The following is a 17,312-nucleotide window of genomic DNA, read 5'->3' on the forward strand; positions in this document are numbered from 1 at the left end:
TTGCTCAAAGTGAAACCAACGTTTGAATCGTCTTGTGTCCATTGTTGTGTGGTGTATGCAGATGATCAAATACATTTTCCATTATCAGATAATAAAGTTAAGTTTGATTAGACTTGACTGTGACTGTAGTCGGTGTTGGAGCGGAGTGGCACTGACTGAGGAAATATTGGATTTAAAAGTTGGTTTCACCCCTGGCAAACAGTTATAAGTTAGTTATAATAACATGCTGTTGTTAAAACTTCAAGTAAAGAGTGTAATGCCAGCTGTGTTACTGGTTGCACTGGACTGACGTCATTCTTCAGTTTAGAATCACACCTTATGAGTCAAATGGGTTACTGTAAGTAACCAAAGCGTCACTAAAACCATGTCTACAAAAACCCAAGAAAATTCACAGTATTTTCTGTAAGTACTAGCAGCAGTAAGCAGCAGTAGTGCATTTTTTTGTATTTAGAAGTGGTATAATTAAAGATAATTTATGTCACACTAAGCAGTATTCTCTGTAAATGTGCGTGATTACTCTTCTTATTGAAAGGTTGAAAAAGGTTTATGAAATAAGACCAGATCTTTATTTATTTCTCAGACAAATTGAATTCTAACTTCAAACTGATCAATGATACATTAGCCCATAATAATAAAGACGTGTAGACTTTGTAAGCTATAAAAAACTGTCAGCTCTTATTCATTCTTAGTCATTTTATAATAAATCATATACATCATATAGCCTAACTTCCATTTAAAAACAGTCATTATGGAAACTCCACCACATGTACACTGATAACAGATACTTCCCAAAATACTTTACTAAACCCCAAACCATTGTAATTGTGAGTTAGCAACTTCTATTCATATAAACACCTTTTACAAACCTTAAAATTCTGATAAAACCATATTAGAAAATCGTACCATTATCATAAATTCCACAAAGTAGAAATATCTCAATCTCAATTATTTGTTTACTCCTGTTTGCTCAAAAAGCTGTTCTGTTTTGCCCAATCTTTACAAAAATTAAACAGAACTTTCCTACTCTGTGTGAGTAGATGCAGCATAAATCCGCTTGAGTAATTTCCATCTGAGTCATCAGTCAATAGACTTGTTAAATAAAAGGCCACCAACTTCTGCTTTCCGTAGCGTCCTTAACTGGTAGTATCTTCAGTGGGAGTTCATTCAAAGTGCCTATGCATGGAAACAGTCTCTCAGTGAAAGAGTGTGTGAAGGTGTGTATGTGTGTGTCAGTGTCAGAATCAGAGAATGACAGTTTTCCTCTTTTCCAGTCAAGTTTAACTCTGATCCTTTGGAGCTCGTTCTTCACAGGGAGAAGAGTGTCTGGACCTGGCGAGGAGCATGCTGTGTATTCATCATTATCGAACGTTATTGTCCAAACTCCAGACTGTGGTTGTTCTTTCCTCTGAACAGACTCTGTTGCCATACCAACTTTCCAGTATCTATTGCCCCCGACCTCGACATCCCAGCTGTGAGTCCCGGCATTAAAGCCCTCAGAGCCCAGGACGGAGGGGTAGAAAACAATCCTTTCTGGGTTTTCAGGGAGCTTCTGTCCCTCTCCGCATCTCACATCGGTCAGATCTTCAGACAGGATGAGGTTTGGATCAGCGGTGTTTGGATCCAGAATCACAGGAGTGTAGGAGACCATCTCCTTCATCTTGTTCCAGATGTTGAAGCCCAGGTTGCCCAGGTGTTTGGCCTCGTCTATCAGAGCTCCTGAGAGCAGCTGTGGATCCTCCAACAGGGGTCGCTGCCGGACTCTGTCCACAGCAGCTCTGTAGTTCTGCAGGAACGAGACGTCTTTGGCTCTCAGCTCGTCCTCTGTGGCTCTGACTGTGTCTGAAAGAGCTGCTATCTCTCTGCTCAGAGCCTCCATCTTCTCCTTCATCCTCTGACTCTTCTGCTTCTCTTCCTTCCTCAGAGCAGAGATCCTGGCCTCCTCTTCCTCTTCTAGAAACTGGTGAAGCTTTTTAAACTGCTCCTTAATCTTCGTCTCTGTGCGTCCGGCCTGGACCTTCAGGTGTTCTGCTGTTTGATCATATTTTCCTTTAACTTGTTCAAAGATAGTCTGTTTCTCCTTCAAGGGCTTCAGGGCTTCCCAGAGCTCCTCTCTGTGATCCTGTGCAGCCTCATCAATGGGTCTGAATGTGTGGCTGTTGTGTGTTTTCGAATCTCTGCAGACGACACACACCGGCTGCTGATGGTCCAGACAGAAGAGTTTGAGTTTCTCAGAGTGCAGACTGCAGAGACCTTCAGACCCTGCCGCCATTTTCCTGCAATTAATAATGGAAACTCGGCAGAAAAAAAATCAAAAATCAAGAAAGTAATTTCTCTTTTAGATCACATTCTCCTGTTTCCATCCACTTTCAGAATACGCTGTCCACGTATTCTCTGCTGCAGCCGTCCTCCTTTTGTGAAAGCTGTGGTTATGTTCTGATGATTATTTCCCTCTGCGTCTGTGTTTTCTCTCTGTATAACACATACAACCTGTATTTCTTCTCAGGTGAGTTGGGAAAGGCGTGGATTTGGCGTGCCCTTTCTGATCATTACCCAACGCTTAACTAAAATATACTTTGACAGTTGTGAGTTGTTGGACAAGATGAACAACATACTGATGATTTGCTATGTTTAGAGCCCTATAGGTAGAGCTATCAAGACTAACACGCACACAAGCTGCATGCTCTGTGAGCCTGTACATAGGCCATGTTAAATACTGCCATCAGCATGCTAACAGCCACATAATGACAAAGTTAAAGCTACTTTAGTGGTGATTTGTCCCCAGACTAAAAAAACAAACTAAATTCTCCAAATGAAAATCCAACAGGCACTGTGTCACCAAAGTGAATGAATCTTATGAGCGGAATAACATGGTTCATTGTCCAGGCAAGGATGGCATTTTGTGAGGTTTCATTTTCTCCATTTTCTGGCAAGCAAACAATTCAAGGAAAGAACAATGGCGTCTCTCTTGCCCGGGTGGCTTAGTGCTTGGGGGTAGAGTGGTTACCCCTCAACCACAAAAATTGGTAGTTTGATCCCAGGCTCCTCCTGCCACATGCCAAAGTGTCCCTGAGCAAGACACTGAACCCCACGTTGCTTCCTGGATGCTGTACGTATGGCTGTCCACTGCTGCTATGCTTAGGATGGGTTAAATGCAGTAATTCAATTTCACTACGTTGTACTGTGCGTACGTGACAAATTAAGACTAAAGTTTCGTTTGGTAATCCTCCACCTGGTACTATCCCTAATCACCCATATACAATTAATATCAAAAAGTTACACACTAAAGCTTCAAGCTATAAAATGAGAAAGTTGGATTCAACTGGTGGGTTTTGGTTCAACTTGGTCATTCAATGTTGCCCATTGATGGCATTATTAAAGCAGCTGACTCAGGAGATTCTTTCAAAGGAGACCTATCGTGCCTTTCCGTATTTTTGGTCATATCTATCATGTTACAATGTCTGATGTTAATGTTAAATGTGGTCAAAGCTTAAAAAAATGAGGAAGCCAAAACCTCAAATTTCCCACTCTTCTTCTGAATGTGCTATGCGTCATAACGAGCCAGTTTTCTATTTTTGGTCATCTGCTCCGGTCAGGCACGTTACTGCAATATTTACATTTAATTCACTTAGCCACGTGCTAACGACAGGGAACGCTGTAATCCCGGCTGCAAATCTTAATTTCTCCCAAAATCTAGGTCACATTCCTGCTCGTACATGTCAGGTTGGTTAATAAAGTAACCTTTATTGGTGATTTTTTGATTCTGTTGCATAGTGTGGTGGAAGAACAGGACATGACTGTGTGTGTGTGTGTGTGTGTGTGTGTGTGTGTGTGTGTGTCTCATGTTTCCCTGTGCTACAGAGTGTTATCTGATCCACATTTCATTTCCACCGGGAGAAGCTGATCCTGCACAGCATCAGCATCAGGCACAACAAAGGTAAATACAGATATTTAACAGTTATATATGTGTAAATATGTATGTATCATTCCATAATAGGATGTCAGCAATGCAGCTCTTCCATATCTTTTATATCTTCATATCTCTTCCATATTTAACAATTGCTGCTAGGTCAAGTGTTCCAAGCCTTTCCTTTTTTACTTACTTGGTCTTTTGGACATAAAAGACATTATTTGCTGTGCTGTTTGTGGTGTTACAGTATATACTTCCAACCCTCAAGGACAACTTTCTTTTATTATTAAAACTTTATAAACATAAAAAGCTGAAATTGTATTATTGAAAGCAATGTCTTTCTAAACTGAATGGAAACCCATCCCGCATATGACGGGAATCTTTTAATGAATATTTGACTGTTTTAGCTGACAAAAATTTCAATATTATTTGTAAAAGCAACAACTCATCCCCCTTAAACGGCAAAACACATGACCCTGCTTCCCATATGGTTAGTATTTGGTTAATTTAAGGCAACAAAAACAATTTAGTTAAGGTTAGGGAAAGAATGATGTAATTGTTTAAAGGTACAAGACGGTACGCCAACAGGATTAACGGTACATGTCCACGGGGTTAATTATTGACGTTAGGCATCGCTCGGCTTCCCAGCATTGAACGCTCGATGGGCACGCCACCATGACGACTGACCAACAAAGCAAACACACAGTATGATGCAGGTCACACCCCGGTTGGGCCGTCTGCTCCTGGATCTTAGACCAACATGGTGGCTCGTTTGGAAAATCATTACAAATTTAGTTCACTCAAATGTGTTTCTGAAAACGTTAGATGGGAGAAATCCAATTTAGATTGACAATGGATTGATTATTGGGAGTTGCCAGATGTGACAAATCAAGCTGGACCAGAATGTATTATCGTTCCCTGAGTTTGCATTTATGATAACAAAAAAAAGTTATCCTCTTTATTATGTTAGTAAACGTAATTCAACTGCTGAATAGTTTTGTGTTACAGCTGGCACCAGTTTGGCGTCAAATACTACAATACCCATAAGCCTCAGCTGCCGTAGCTATGCACTGTAGCAGAAGCAGAAAGGTGCAAATCTGAGTTGAAGAAAATGTACAATTTTACCTTTGGAGTTGGGAACAAAACATGGCACCATTGTTGCAGGAAGCGTCCAAAATTGACCCAGAATTTATGTAAAATGCAGATTTTTCTTTGATCTTTAGCTTTTTGTCCGTCGTTAGGGGTGCACATGACAGAATTTGCTCTTTCAATGGATGATTCTTACCAAAGAGAGAGTTGTAGTTGACTTCTCTCCTTCAGTTTTTGTGTTCATCTTTTGTACTGATGATTCAATCTAGAGAGTTTAATGTCGGCCTCGATCCCTTCTGGCTTCGTTGTTGGCCCTTTCCCCGTGGGTGAACATTTTGGGGCGTCTCCTCTAGTGTGTTGACACATGCATTCGTACATTTTATTTTATTTTTGCTCAGTGGAGGCTGTCTGTCTGTTTTTGTGCTTTTGAGTCATATGTACAGTATGTGCTGGTTTTTGTATTGTGTGTTGTTGTATTGTTGAACTCTGAGTTGCTAAACGAAGCTTTCTGGCAGGAGATGCGTTGCTTGCTTACGACCCAGAGCCAGAACGGCTACCGAGAGCAGATCCAGAAGGAGACGTTGACTCGTTTGGCCTGGAAAAGCCGCTACGCCGACCTCTACTCGTGTTACAGTCCCCGAAACAGCAGCACCGAGTCGACACAGCTGCCCCATCTGCCCGCTGACCCCCGGTGAGCTGCTGCAAACCCGCAGTTGTGCTTTTTAGTTTTGTCTGGTTAAATTCGACTTTTTGTAAAATGATATGAATGTATATCACACAAACTACTGATGATACACATCTTGTGTTGATGCTCCGCCCACCAGGGCCGTCTTGGCACCTGTTACCAGGACGATCGAAGAGCAGAGCAACCTTCCTCCTCGACCTCCTCCTCGACCTCCTGTGCGCCCTCTGGAGGGGGAGCGGCGTCTCAATGCACCCCCCCTGATGAGGGCAGTTTCTCCTCAGACCAGACTTGCTCTCTATCAGGACTCCTCTCACCATGTAAGAATCACTGTGACACTTAATCAACACTATGTTCGCTGTAAAATATCCCTCACTTGTTTTTCATTAGAACAACATAGCATTGAGTAGCAATGGATAGCTGATGGAAGAAGTCTGAACTTAATTTTAGATATTCTAGGTTTTATTTATTTGCATCTTGAAATTAAGACTAAATTCTCTTCAAATTAAATAAGATTTTACTTGTTTCCTAAGTGTAAACAACGCTAATAACTTATATGCTTCTATTAAAGATGATGACATTTAGCTGACTAACACCATCACACACTGCAAGACATGTCATGGTTTGGTTTGTCTTTATTCCCATATTTCTGCCCAATGTTTAACACAGTGTGTTTAAAAGTAATTGAAACAAAATGTCCTCTGCAGGGGAAAGGGCGGAGTCTGTACTTAAAGAGACGTGGCCACATCCGACCTGAGGAGAAGTTTGACTTTCCTGTGCTCTCGTCCTGGGAGTACGGGTGGAGGCTGGGTAAGTTAGAGGCACTTCCCCGCTTCACTGCTCTCTCTTAAACCCCAACCCTGAATACATGGAGAGAGTATTAGAAGTGTGTGTGTGTGTGTGGGTGGGCGTTTCATTTGCATCCATTGTCATAAACAGGATCACATGATATGGTATGAAAACTTATGCACTTTCTATGATGTCCTATGAAACTACGGCGACCGGTCACGTGATAGTCTTTATCCACGACGATCCACTTCCGGGATTGTTCAGGTGCCGCCAGAAATTCTGCTGGATGTCACTCTTTTTGGCAGGATGTCCCAAAACGACTACGTAAGAATTGAAAAAAAAGATCGTGGACACAAGCATGTGTTTTCTGGGTGAAAGCCTTGTGTTTTCCCTGGGACACACACTCCACTCTCCTCCTATAAAGCCATTTGTTTTATTGTCAGTGTGTATGCTAAATTTGCTAATTAGATTTTAAGTTATGCAAGTTCTTTGGACACAAACCAAAGTAAATGGCGATTCAAAATTGACCTGATGGTGGCGTTGGAGGAAAGGCCGGTCACAATTCAGATTTTCAGCGAACACGCAAACCACACCGAGCGTTAATCTCAAACACACAGCGACCGAGGCACGCCGGGCAGCGACAACAGCAGCAAAAAGGAGAAGTCTGAGCTTTATTGTCTTAGTAAACTTCTCCAGATTAACAGTGTCTGTCTGGATCCACAGGTGACTACACTCTGGATTACAGAACACCGTCCCGCGCCAAGTCTTCAGTAGTGAAGAACACGTTCTACGCCAGGAACGGCGTGTTCTGCAGCCCGTCAGCCACCGACACTCTGGGCTGAAGTTAAGCCGTCAGACACCACATGTTGCTCTTTAATGAGAGAGTAGAACAGAAAAACAGGCTTTTATGTGAATAAAACCAGTGATTTTTTATGTTAATGCAAACCCTGATTTTGTTTTATGACACTTTCACACCTGTAGTTTGGTAGAGTCGGTGTGATTTGGTTGGTGAAGTTACATCATTGTTGCATTTTTCATGTGGTTCAGTTTGCAATCACACTTTATCAAACGCACCAAGCATTGTAGACAAACAGGTCGCTGGTCTATTGGACAGAATATCTGAGTAATACTGGTACTCCATATGTGCAATGTCTTGGGATTTCTGGTTTTACTTTAGTGTTTCTAGTGTTTTAGAAGAAGGCAAACAGCGAGTGAAGGAGAGAGAGAGAGAGAGAGAGAGAGAGAGAGAGAGAGAGAGAGAGAGAGAGAGAGAGAAAGAGAGAGAGAGAGAGGATGTTGTCATCCAGACTAGAGCCTGATCGATATTATTGGCCGATATTAGGATTTTTCCGATATACAGGTATCTGCATTTATAATGGCTGATCTAAAAAAAAAATAAAAAATCATTTGTAACGACAAATAAATGATTCTGTTAAATGATTTAAAAAAATAAAGTAAAAAAAAAACTGTCAACCATGTAATGAGCGTTGATGTTGCATAGTTTTTCCACCAGAGGACGCTCTACACCGTTTTTTCGTCAACGTGTTCTTATTCAAAAGACTTTACGTTTCATATCTTAAGTTTGTATTTTTGTAAATTTTTTTATCAGACCTTTACTATATTTTGATGTTCTGTTGTGACAATAAAACAAATTATTATCATATTAGTAACTCAGAAATAACTACAAATTACCAATTCTAGGGAAATCTGATTTATGATATGTAACGCATTCAAAACTCCCACTTCAATTTTAAAACACTGTTTTCTAATTACCAATCTTATTTGGAGATCATGTCTTGTGTGTTTGAGGGACTTGCTTCTAAAAACGTTAGTGTCAGATGTTAGACAACATCTCAAGGAGCAATGACAGGTTGGACAAAACAACTCTGAAACATATTATATATATTACAATACTCATACAATGATCTACTCCGGTCATTTGTGGAAATGATGAGCCTCTACTTTTTGTTCTTTTACTTACTTTTGTTCACCGTCCACAAAGCTGTAAGGTTAAGTGTCTACCAACCCGATACTGTCTGATGGATAATTAATGAACTCCTGGCCTGCTATCAGTCGGAACGACGTACACCTGAAACCTCTGAGTTTTTGAAAAGTGACCTAATGGAGGAAATGTTACACACCACAACAATGAATATTTTATTTCTAATCAGTCGTAGTAGCTCCACAATCGTCCGTCGATCCTTTGTTCTGTTGTTTCCTGTTCCTATTGGGGACATAAATGGACATGTTTACAAACCTGAGCAGCGTTGTTGGGAAGGATACAGGCAGCAGTGAAGGGAAGGCCCTGACTCTTCAGATATCTCATGATCTCCCGACTCTCTAACCTGATCATCAGCCGACAGTCTGGCGAGGTTGGTGACTCAAGTCTGTTTGGTTTGTTCTGTGCCGTCGCCCGTCGGAGGGGCCGGCGGCCTCATTTTAGCCGATATGACATGCTCAGTCTGACTCAAATGACCAATCTGATCGGTGGAGTGCTCACCTGGAAATGACGAGTGGGATGAGCGTGACTAGAGTCTCTCAAAATCTGTCGAAAATCTTTCAAACTGAGCTTCATCGATCTGAAATGAAGACAGATTCAGCAACCGCGTGGCCTTTTTCTTGCTTGAAATGTTTTCATAAACACGTTTCGGTGATCTATTTTGGTAAAATATGAGATTGTATTCTGAACAAGCCGCCATGACATTCTGGCTTTGAATTGCCAGAGAAACCAGACCAGAAACTGTTGTCCAATGAGCTGCCGTCGGCATTTGGCATTGCTTTGGTGTTCCAAGGCACTTTTTTGGGCCAACTCGGGGGGCAGTCAGTCCGTCGGGTTAGTGTGTCAGAGCCGTTAGACAAATACGGCCTTAAAGCCATAGTGCGTGGTTTCTGTCGTCCCCATCAGGAATTCTAAATACTGACAAAATAACTTTAAGCACGTCCACATGAGGACGCTGGGGATTAAAAAACATTACAATCACAATTGGGGGGAGCCACAAAAACCCAAGAACAGTAGGAGAAGGCCTGTGGAGGCAGAATTTAACAAAATAACATCTAACTGCAAGTAAAATAGAGAAGACCGCCCAACACCGAACCAACTGGAGAAAGTTCATTAATGACCAATGCTCCCCAAAGAGCCAAACAGGTTAAGTAAGTAAGTAAGTAAGTGAAATGTGTTTGTATATGTATGTATTGTATTGTATATGTGCATGTATTTGTAAAGCACCTTTCACGGATAAAAATCCCCAAAAGCTTTACAATAAAATGTCATGCAATACAACAAATTAAAATACAAGAAAATGTAAATACATGTAGAAAACATAAAAAACCCTATAAACCCTCAACTAGCTAAAAGCCTGCTTGAACAGCAGAGTCTTTAATTGCTTTTTAAAAGATGAGACAGCATTTACACAACGTAGAGAGGGAGGCCAGTCATTCCACAGCTTAGGACCCACTGCCTGGAATGATTGATCCCTTTTAGTTTTAAAACGAGTGCAGGGGACCACTAAAAGCCTCAGACCTGATTACCTTAGACTATGGGTGGGAGTATGAAGCTGTATCAAGTCAAAGCCACAGATACAGGACACTTGTTCTATTTATATGGTGAGGGATGTAAAGAGGAACCTGAATCATATAAGAATTAATCGATGTTTTAAGATGCTGAAGCAGTGGCTGAGGTGGTAGCGTGGTCTTTTACCAATGGAAAGGTTGGTGGTTCGATCCCTGGCCCTGCAGTCCCATGGCAGAGTCTCCTTGAGCAAGACACTGAACCCTAAATTTCTCCTGATGCTGCGTCAAGGGTGTGGGGTTGTTAACTGTAAGTTGCTCTGGATAAAAGTGTCAGCTGAATGAAATGTAATGTAGGGTCATTCCTCAGTATGCTTTGGAGTTTAAGCTACAGAGCCAACTCCAACAAAGTGTCTCAATACATCATGAAACACTGAATCTCTGCAAACAGCTCATAATATGTAGTCGTACATGTTTTGGAAAATCAGTAATGTAGAGTACAGTTTGACGTTAATGGACTAAAACACAAAAACACTGCTACTATTGAGCTAATCTTTATCGATACTGCTGATCTTTGTACAGTTACAGAAAAACATATTTCATTCCGCTGCTACAAATGTCCCAAAAAATAATTTTGTGACGTTTTGAATGATGATTTTGTGGATCAGAGTCTGGAGTTCTAGGCGCTTGGGAAGATCAGGAAGCCGGTGAAAGTGTGACTGGTGCTGGTCTGGCCCGTCACGATGCTGTTGTACTTGGTCGCCTGCAGCGAGACCGTGTCCCCGGTCTCCAGCGCCAGGACCGCCGAGCCGGAGGTGACCAGGAACCCCTCGGATGTGTCACACAGAGTCATGTGACTGTCGCTGTTCTTCACCAGCTTCAGACACACCTAGATGTGAACAAACGAGGGCGCAGGAATGGAAGAAGTACTCAGATCTTTTTGCTAAGAAAAAAAGTTGCAACACCACAATACGTTATACTTAATAAATGACCTGACCTTAAAAATGATAATAACATAAACTTTATTTACATAACACTTCAAAAAAGTTTTTAAAAAGTGCTTAATGGAAAACACCATGCAATCACAAATTGGGATAAGAAATAGAACTTCCAATAAAAAGAAAAAACTCACATTAAAAGCCATTTTTATCATTTGTTTGAGCTGTTCATGAGAGTTTTAAAAGAGGACACGGACGTAGCTTGTATGATTAGCAAAGGAAAGCTATTCTGCAATTGTGAAACCCTTTCTTAAATCAAAATACAAAAACAAGAACCTACCAAAAGTTACCAAAATGACTCATTATGCACTAATGTCACTTTAATTTTGCAGCTCCTAAAAGTGGAACTAATTTTAATTACTTTATGACATGCTGGGCTTAACCTATAATAATATGTCATTCTTTGAATCTGCAAAGAAACTAGTAACCAATGTTAAATGAATGTAATGGAATAAAAATGACAATTTAGGCTTCCAAAATGTGGTGGAGTAAAAAGTAGCAGAAAGTGGAAATAATATTCAAATAAAGTACAACTTCCTGAGAATTGTACTGGAGTAAATGTACCGTGATATTCAACCACGGGTTAAAATCAGCCTCCTAAAGGACAATCTGAAGCAGTTTATAAAGGTAAAACTGAGAAGAGACAGGAGACAGACAAACTAGAAAGACACAAACAGATGTGCAGATCTGTTTTGTGGGAACCAACTCTTCAGACTCACTCGGCTCTTTGCTGACACGTGATAACTGAAGAAGTAGACTCCTTTAATGGCGCATGTGAACGTCCCGTTTGGCAGCAACTGTCCTTGAAGCTGTTCATCAGATTCCGGCAAAATGTCTCTGTGGAAAGTTTTTACACAGACAAGTTGTATTGATTGTTTCAGGATAAGAATCAGGATATTCACATATTTGAATCCAAATCGCATGACGGTTATGAGGCTGTGGTGTTACTGCCATTAATCAAATCAAAAATCATATTTAAACACTATTTTCAGTTCAGTTCAAGACCTTTACTTGTCCCCGAGGGGCGATTCATTTCGCTGCAGAAGCAAAGAAATTGACATAGAGTACTACATGCCAACAAAGACGACAACATTGATTTAAAATACAGTGTCAGACAAAATGGGCACATAAATACCACATTAAAAGTTAAAAGTTAAAGTAATTAAAAGTAGTTAAAAGTCCAAGTAATGCCTAATGTGCAGACGTAACCTATTCTTTACAGAGTTGAGCAGAGAGATAGCAGAGGGTACGAAAGAGAATCTACATCCGTCTGTTTTGGCTGGTGGTCAACTGAAGCGGGAACCAGAGGGCAGCAACTTAAACTCTGCATTCAGGGGGTGAGAGCTGTCGGCCATGATGGATTCTGCCTTATTAAGCACATGTCTATTGTACAGTTCACTTGGTTTCATCTGCTGAATCCCAATGGTTTTGCTGCCAACTTGTATTACCACTGCTAATGTGTTTTTTCATTTTAACCCTACACACACCTCGGACCCTTTGCAAAATAAAACACTCCTGCAACAACTACACCCTAATAATAAAAAAAATGTTTTTACCACATGAAACACACACGTTTCACATGACTTAGTTCTGTTTGAACCTGTTACACACTGCTGTTGCTAACCTAAAACACTTTTGCAACTGTACTTCTCAGTGATTGGAGTACTGTAAATTAAGTACACAGAGAAAATGCAAATGTACAATAAGTTCACCAAACACCACACTAGTTCAAATTAGATTTATAAACTGCATCCAATTACTGCTTTGTTTTATTAAAACTTAACCTGTCAAGTTTTACCCTGTGTAAAAAAAGCAACGGGTTTTCAAGCAAATTCCCACAAACAGGAAATACATCACCAGTCTAGCTCTGTCCCAAACAGGAAATACATCACCAGTCTAGCTCTGTCCCAAACAGGAAATACATCCCCCTGAACACCAGTCTAGCTCTGTCTGTGACTTTAAACCTTCGCAGCACTGACCTGTTAAAGTTCATGGGGGTGTCGAACTCTGGTGCTTGTGATATAACCCGTTTGTAGGAGAAGATGGAACTCTGCTGGTTGGAAGGGTTGAAGGGTCTTCCTTTCTCCCCGGACTGGCCTTGATTACCAGGAGGCCCCGTGAGACCCACATCCCCCTTCAGCCCAGGCCGCCCTGGGGGCCCCGGCAGACCTGGAGACCCCTTCTTTCCTCTGACTGGCTGACCTGCCTCACCTGCTCAAACAGAGAAACACTTCCCACGTGTCAAGAGGTTATTATTGGGAACTGAGACTAAAATAGAAGGTGTTGGATGATAGCTGTAAATTGAAGGTTTATGTTAAAGGATACTTAAAGAACTAGACAGCACTAAGTCCACTAACTTCACACTGTTGCACTAAAAGGCAAGGTTTTCGAAATTTTTATTTGGGCATCAACGTCTTTCACCACCAATAACTTAAAAAAAAACAATTAAATTGATGCAGTCCGGGGAGTTTGGCGATGATTTCTCTGTTGGGATCCGTTCCATAATGTTATCAGACACTTAGAATAATAACAATAATCTGAGCCTGTCAGCGGCAAAACCCGTGGATGGAAATTGACGATGTGCATCAGGTGTATATGATGAGATTGCAGCACGGTTTACTGCTGACGGTTGCAACGTTTTTTGCTCAATACTGGACCAATTTTTTAACATTAGTCCCCTAGACACCAATGTATCGCCAAATAGTGTCCAGGTTAAAAACCAAACAAATGAACCTTTAAGCTGTGGTGTGTTGAGCTCTCAGCGCTCTTACACACATCTGTGTGACCAGTCATGGCACATCTGTACTTTTTTAATTTAAGTAATGTTAGTACTTACTTTACTAACTCTGTCAATGATTCAGTTTTTTCTGGTTTTCGTTGCAAATGAGAATTGGTTCTTAATGGACTTTTCTATTTAAATAAAGGTAAAATGAAATAAACCTAAATGACTTCAGCTTCAACTGGAACATCTAAGTTAAACTTGAATACATTGTACAAAGTTGGTCGGATTTACATTTAAATATTAGAACATGTGAACAGAACATATCACATATATCTGATGCTTCGTGTGAGCGCACCAGGGTCTCCGGTCTCTCCCTTGGGACCGTCCATGCCGTTGGGCCCATGGGTGCCAGGTATCCCAGGGATGCCGGGGTTTCCCCCGCAGGACTGTGTGATAACCGCAGTGATGTGAACCAAAAGCAGAAACACTGCAGTGCTGCAGCTCAGCCAATGGGGCCCCGCCATCTGTGAACACACAGACGCAAAAACTCGTTTTTATGACTTAAGAGGACCTCAACTTAAACTTTGACCATTAGGAGCACATGTTTAAACCCTGATCCTAAACATGACCTCAACCAAACACCAAGTCCTGATCCTAAAATGTAATGTTTTGCCTTGTGGGGACCAGCTCCATGTCCCATTATGGAAGGGTTGGCTGTGGCGGTCTTAGTCTGAAGTCCACATTTGCATACTGCTGTTTTATTGTTATTTTCTAATTAGTAATTTGCTCAGTGAAACCCACACAAAACATGTTGATAATTGTAAAATTAAAGTTCTGACAACAGCCTCATTTCGAAGGTTTTAGGCAATGCATAGCAGCTTTATTTGTATCGCACATTTCAGCAGCAGGGCAATTCAAAACTCGTTACACAAAAAGACTAAAATAATAAAAGATTACAGTGCAGTGCAAGAAATTAAACATTAAAGAGCAGTTACAATCGGCTCAGCATGTAAAAGCAGATAAAACAGCAGATTTTAGGCTGAAGTATGGGACAGTGTATGAGCCGCTGCCCCCCCACACGTTATCGGGGCGCAATAACCATTTTGTGGAAACCCAAACTTTGTTGACTAATAAGGTCGCTCCATACAGGCAGAACCAAAGCTGATTCAGCAGATTCTCGATAAATCATACAACATACACTGTTAAAATCAAGTTAAGGACAAATGAATGACTAAAGAAAATCAGTTTGTGCATTTAGATGTAAGACAATTTAACCCTTGTGCTGTCTTTGCGTCAACCATGAAACATTATCATCACTTTTTCTGACATTTTTGTCATTTTTTCAATGTTGTGGGTACTTTTTTGAGTTTTTTCCACAGTTACTTGATATTTTTAGTGTTGATATTTCCAGTGCTTGTTTTGAATGCCCATTTTTTGTGACAAAAAACTGAAAATGGGTCAAATTTGACCCGTGGACAACATGAGGGTTAAGCATTTGGGACATGCAGACAACAGCGCTAACTCTTAAGCCAAAGAGAAGAGACTTTCACACACTGACAGTCATTTTGCTTCGACATCAAGAAACATTAAGTAAGAAATGCTATGAAATCCTACACTTCTGCTTCTGTCTGAACGAGTGATCTTCTCTCTCTTTCTGTCTGCATACATGTGTGTTTTTCTTTGTTCTTTGAGATTCTAGAACACAAAAGTCTCACCATTTGTAGTCGTCCCGTGGCGGAGGCGGTGGAGTGATACACTGATGGAGAGCCGAGATGAAGAGCGGAGATGAAGAGCGGAGATGAAGAGCTGTCCTGCTTCACAACAACAGCAGCAGCAGCTCAGCTGGGGAAGAAACAGGAAGTGAAACAGCTCAAGACAGCACGATCGCTGCTCCGTTCATGTTCATAATAATCATTTTAATAAGGAAATACAGTCAGTGGTGGAATGAAACAAAGTTCATGTAGTCACCTAAGTTGAACTTTCAGGTAGGATACTTGCACCAAAGTTTTTTCACTTCATAATATTATACTTTTACTGTAACTTTTTTTTAAGGAAACATACTTCTTACTGCAATACATTAATCTGACAGCTGGAGTTTTAAATTACTTTGTAGATGAAGATTTGACATTTAAAATTTTTTTATAAAACATGCATTTAACTACATAAAAAGTATTTAAATATCAAATTTCCACCTCCACCTTGACCAATTATGACAGTAAATGATTTTATACACATTGATCCATCAGTGATAATAAACACATGATATTACATATAATAGTATAACGCTTACATGATTGTTTTATCCCTATTGCCTCCATACTTGTGAATAAAGTGTATTTTCTGATGATACTTGCATATTTACACTCAGACTTCTCTTCTTTTTGTGATGACTCATGCAAGGAAATTGACATTTCCAGCAGCTGTTTTCATCAAAATACAGTATGGAGAGAAAGAAGACAGTCTACAGATAACAATAATAACACTAAAAGTAATAATAGCAATAAAACCTTTGGCTATAAAAAGACATTCACCATAAATAAACCTCCATGTTAGGGTAACAAAATAAAGGGGTTAGGGTTGGATAAATAATGGAAGAGGGAAAACGCAAAGTTCTGCTACACATTCATAAGTTTCCTCTAATCTTAAGTTTTTTTGGGAAATGTTGAAGAGTTTTACCTCGTCTCAAACTGGTAAATACATAAATAAAACCATTTGAGAAGTTTAGAGAGAAAATGCAAATGTACTGTAAAAAAAAAAGCTTATGATGTTATTTTATAAGTGTATCATTTGTTCCTTATGTAAAGTCTTGACCTTTTATTTGTAAATACACTGTAGTGAAAATTATACTTAAGTATAGTGCTTGGTAAGTGGACTTGGTAACTTTCCACCACTGATCCCAGGAAGGTTTCCTACATGTTTTAAATCCTCTTGGATTGTGTTTGTCCCCCTTCTGTTTGTCATTGTTCTGCAATTTGATGATTTCTTATTTTTGTTTGCTTTCTGTGGGTTTGATGCTTGTTTTCCTGTAAAGATTCCTGCAAATCAGCCATCAGAGGAAGTGAAACCCTTTAACAAGAAGTCAGGAAAAACTCCACCTGATGAAGATCTGATGATGAAGCATCATCCAATGTGTCTGGTTAAAAGAAATCTTTCTCTCTAATGAACATTTTGTTCTGTTTTTTCTCTGACCTTCCCTTTTTGTCGTTCATGCTTTCCTGACAGTGTTTTCCCGGATGTCAGTATCAGTTCCACAAATTATTTAATTTCCAGTATCTATCAACAAATAGCTGATGTATATTTTTCAATAATTACATCCTGTGAAATATGCCAGTTTGTCATTTTATAATTTTCTCAGATCCTCTTTCCATTTCTAGCTTTCTGTCCATGTTTGGTTTTTCTATTTCTGCGAGTTTGGAACTCTAAATTAAAATGGCCTTCACCTATTCACTGAAAACACAGCGTGCATGTAATCCAGTTTTATTTTTAATGGCTTCCTTTTTGCCGACTGTTCGCTCTATACATATAACATCCTTCTGCAGCTGCTACACTGTCACGTTCTCCAACGCTGCTCTGGCCTCTGTTTGGAAGAGAGCCATTTTGTTTTTGTGTTTCAGGTCT

General features: G+C 40.3%; 3 protein-coding genes across 4 annotated transcripts; 1 reads left to right on the forward strand and 2 right to left on the reverse strand.

Moving 5' to 3' along the window:
* Nucleotides 1-627: 627 nt before the first annotated feature.
* On the reverse strand, nucleotides 628-2,457 carry LOC117944062 (E3 ubiquitin-protein ligase TRIM39-like). Its single transcript, XM_034870592.1, has one exon. It carries the CDS (start codon nucleotides 2,267-2,269, stop codon nucleotides 1,094-1,096), a length of 1,176 nt encoding a protein of 391 aa, XP_034726483.1. The 5' UTR covers nucleotides 2,270-2,457; the 3' UTR covers nucleotides 628-1,093.
* Nucleotides 2,458-3,842: 1,385 nt separating this feature from the next.
* Nucleotides 3,843-7,699, forward strand: LOC117943764 (protein ATP6V1FNB). Its single transcript, XM_034870093.1, has 5 exons — nucleotides 3,843-3,934; nucleotides 5,512-5,687; nucleotides 5,821-5,998; nucleotides 6,386-6,488; nucleotides 7,191-7,699. The coding sequence occupies exons 2-5, from the start codon at nucleotides 5,515-5,517 to the stop codon at nucleotides 7,307-7,309; spliced, it is 573 nt and encodes a 190-aa protein (XP_034725984.1). The 5' UTR covers nucleotides 3,843-3,934; nucleotides 5,512-5,514; the 3' UTR covers nucleotides 7,310-7,699.
* A 2,810-nt stretch (nucleotides 7,700-10,509) lies between these two features.
* LOC117942782 (complement C1q subcomponent subunit B-like) lies at nucleotides 10,510-15,470 on the reverse strand. 2 transcript variants are annotated; one of them, XM_034868431.1, is made up of 5 exons: nucleotides 15,410-15,470; nucleotides 14,050-14,218; nucleotides 12,952-13,183; nucleotides 11,692-11,809; nucleotides 10,510-10,863 (listed from the first exon to the last, which is right to left on the reverse strand). In XM_034868431.1, exons 1-5 carry the CDS (start codon nucleotides 15,410-15,412, stop codon nucleotides 10,654-10,656), a joined length of 732 nt encoding a protein of 243 aa, XP_034724322.1. In that variant the 5' UTR covers nucleotides 15,413-15,470; the 3' UTR covers nucleotides 10,510-10,653. The 2 variants fall into 2 exon arrangements, with proteins under 2 accessions (XP_034724322.1, XP_034724323.1); XM_034868432.1 differs by having other exon boundaries at nucleotides 14,050-14,213; nucleotides 15,411-15,469.
* Nucleotides 15,471-17,312: the final 1,842 nt, after the last annotated feature.

This window comes from Etheostoma cragini, chromosome 4, assembly GCF_013103735.1.
Source record: "Etheostoma cragini isolate CJK2018 chromosome 4, CSU_Ecrag_1.0, whole genome shotgun sequence".
Classification (NCBI taxonomy): Eukaryota; Metazoa; Chordata; class Actinopteri; order Perciformes; family Percidae; genus Etheostoma; species Etheostoma cragini.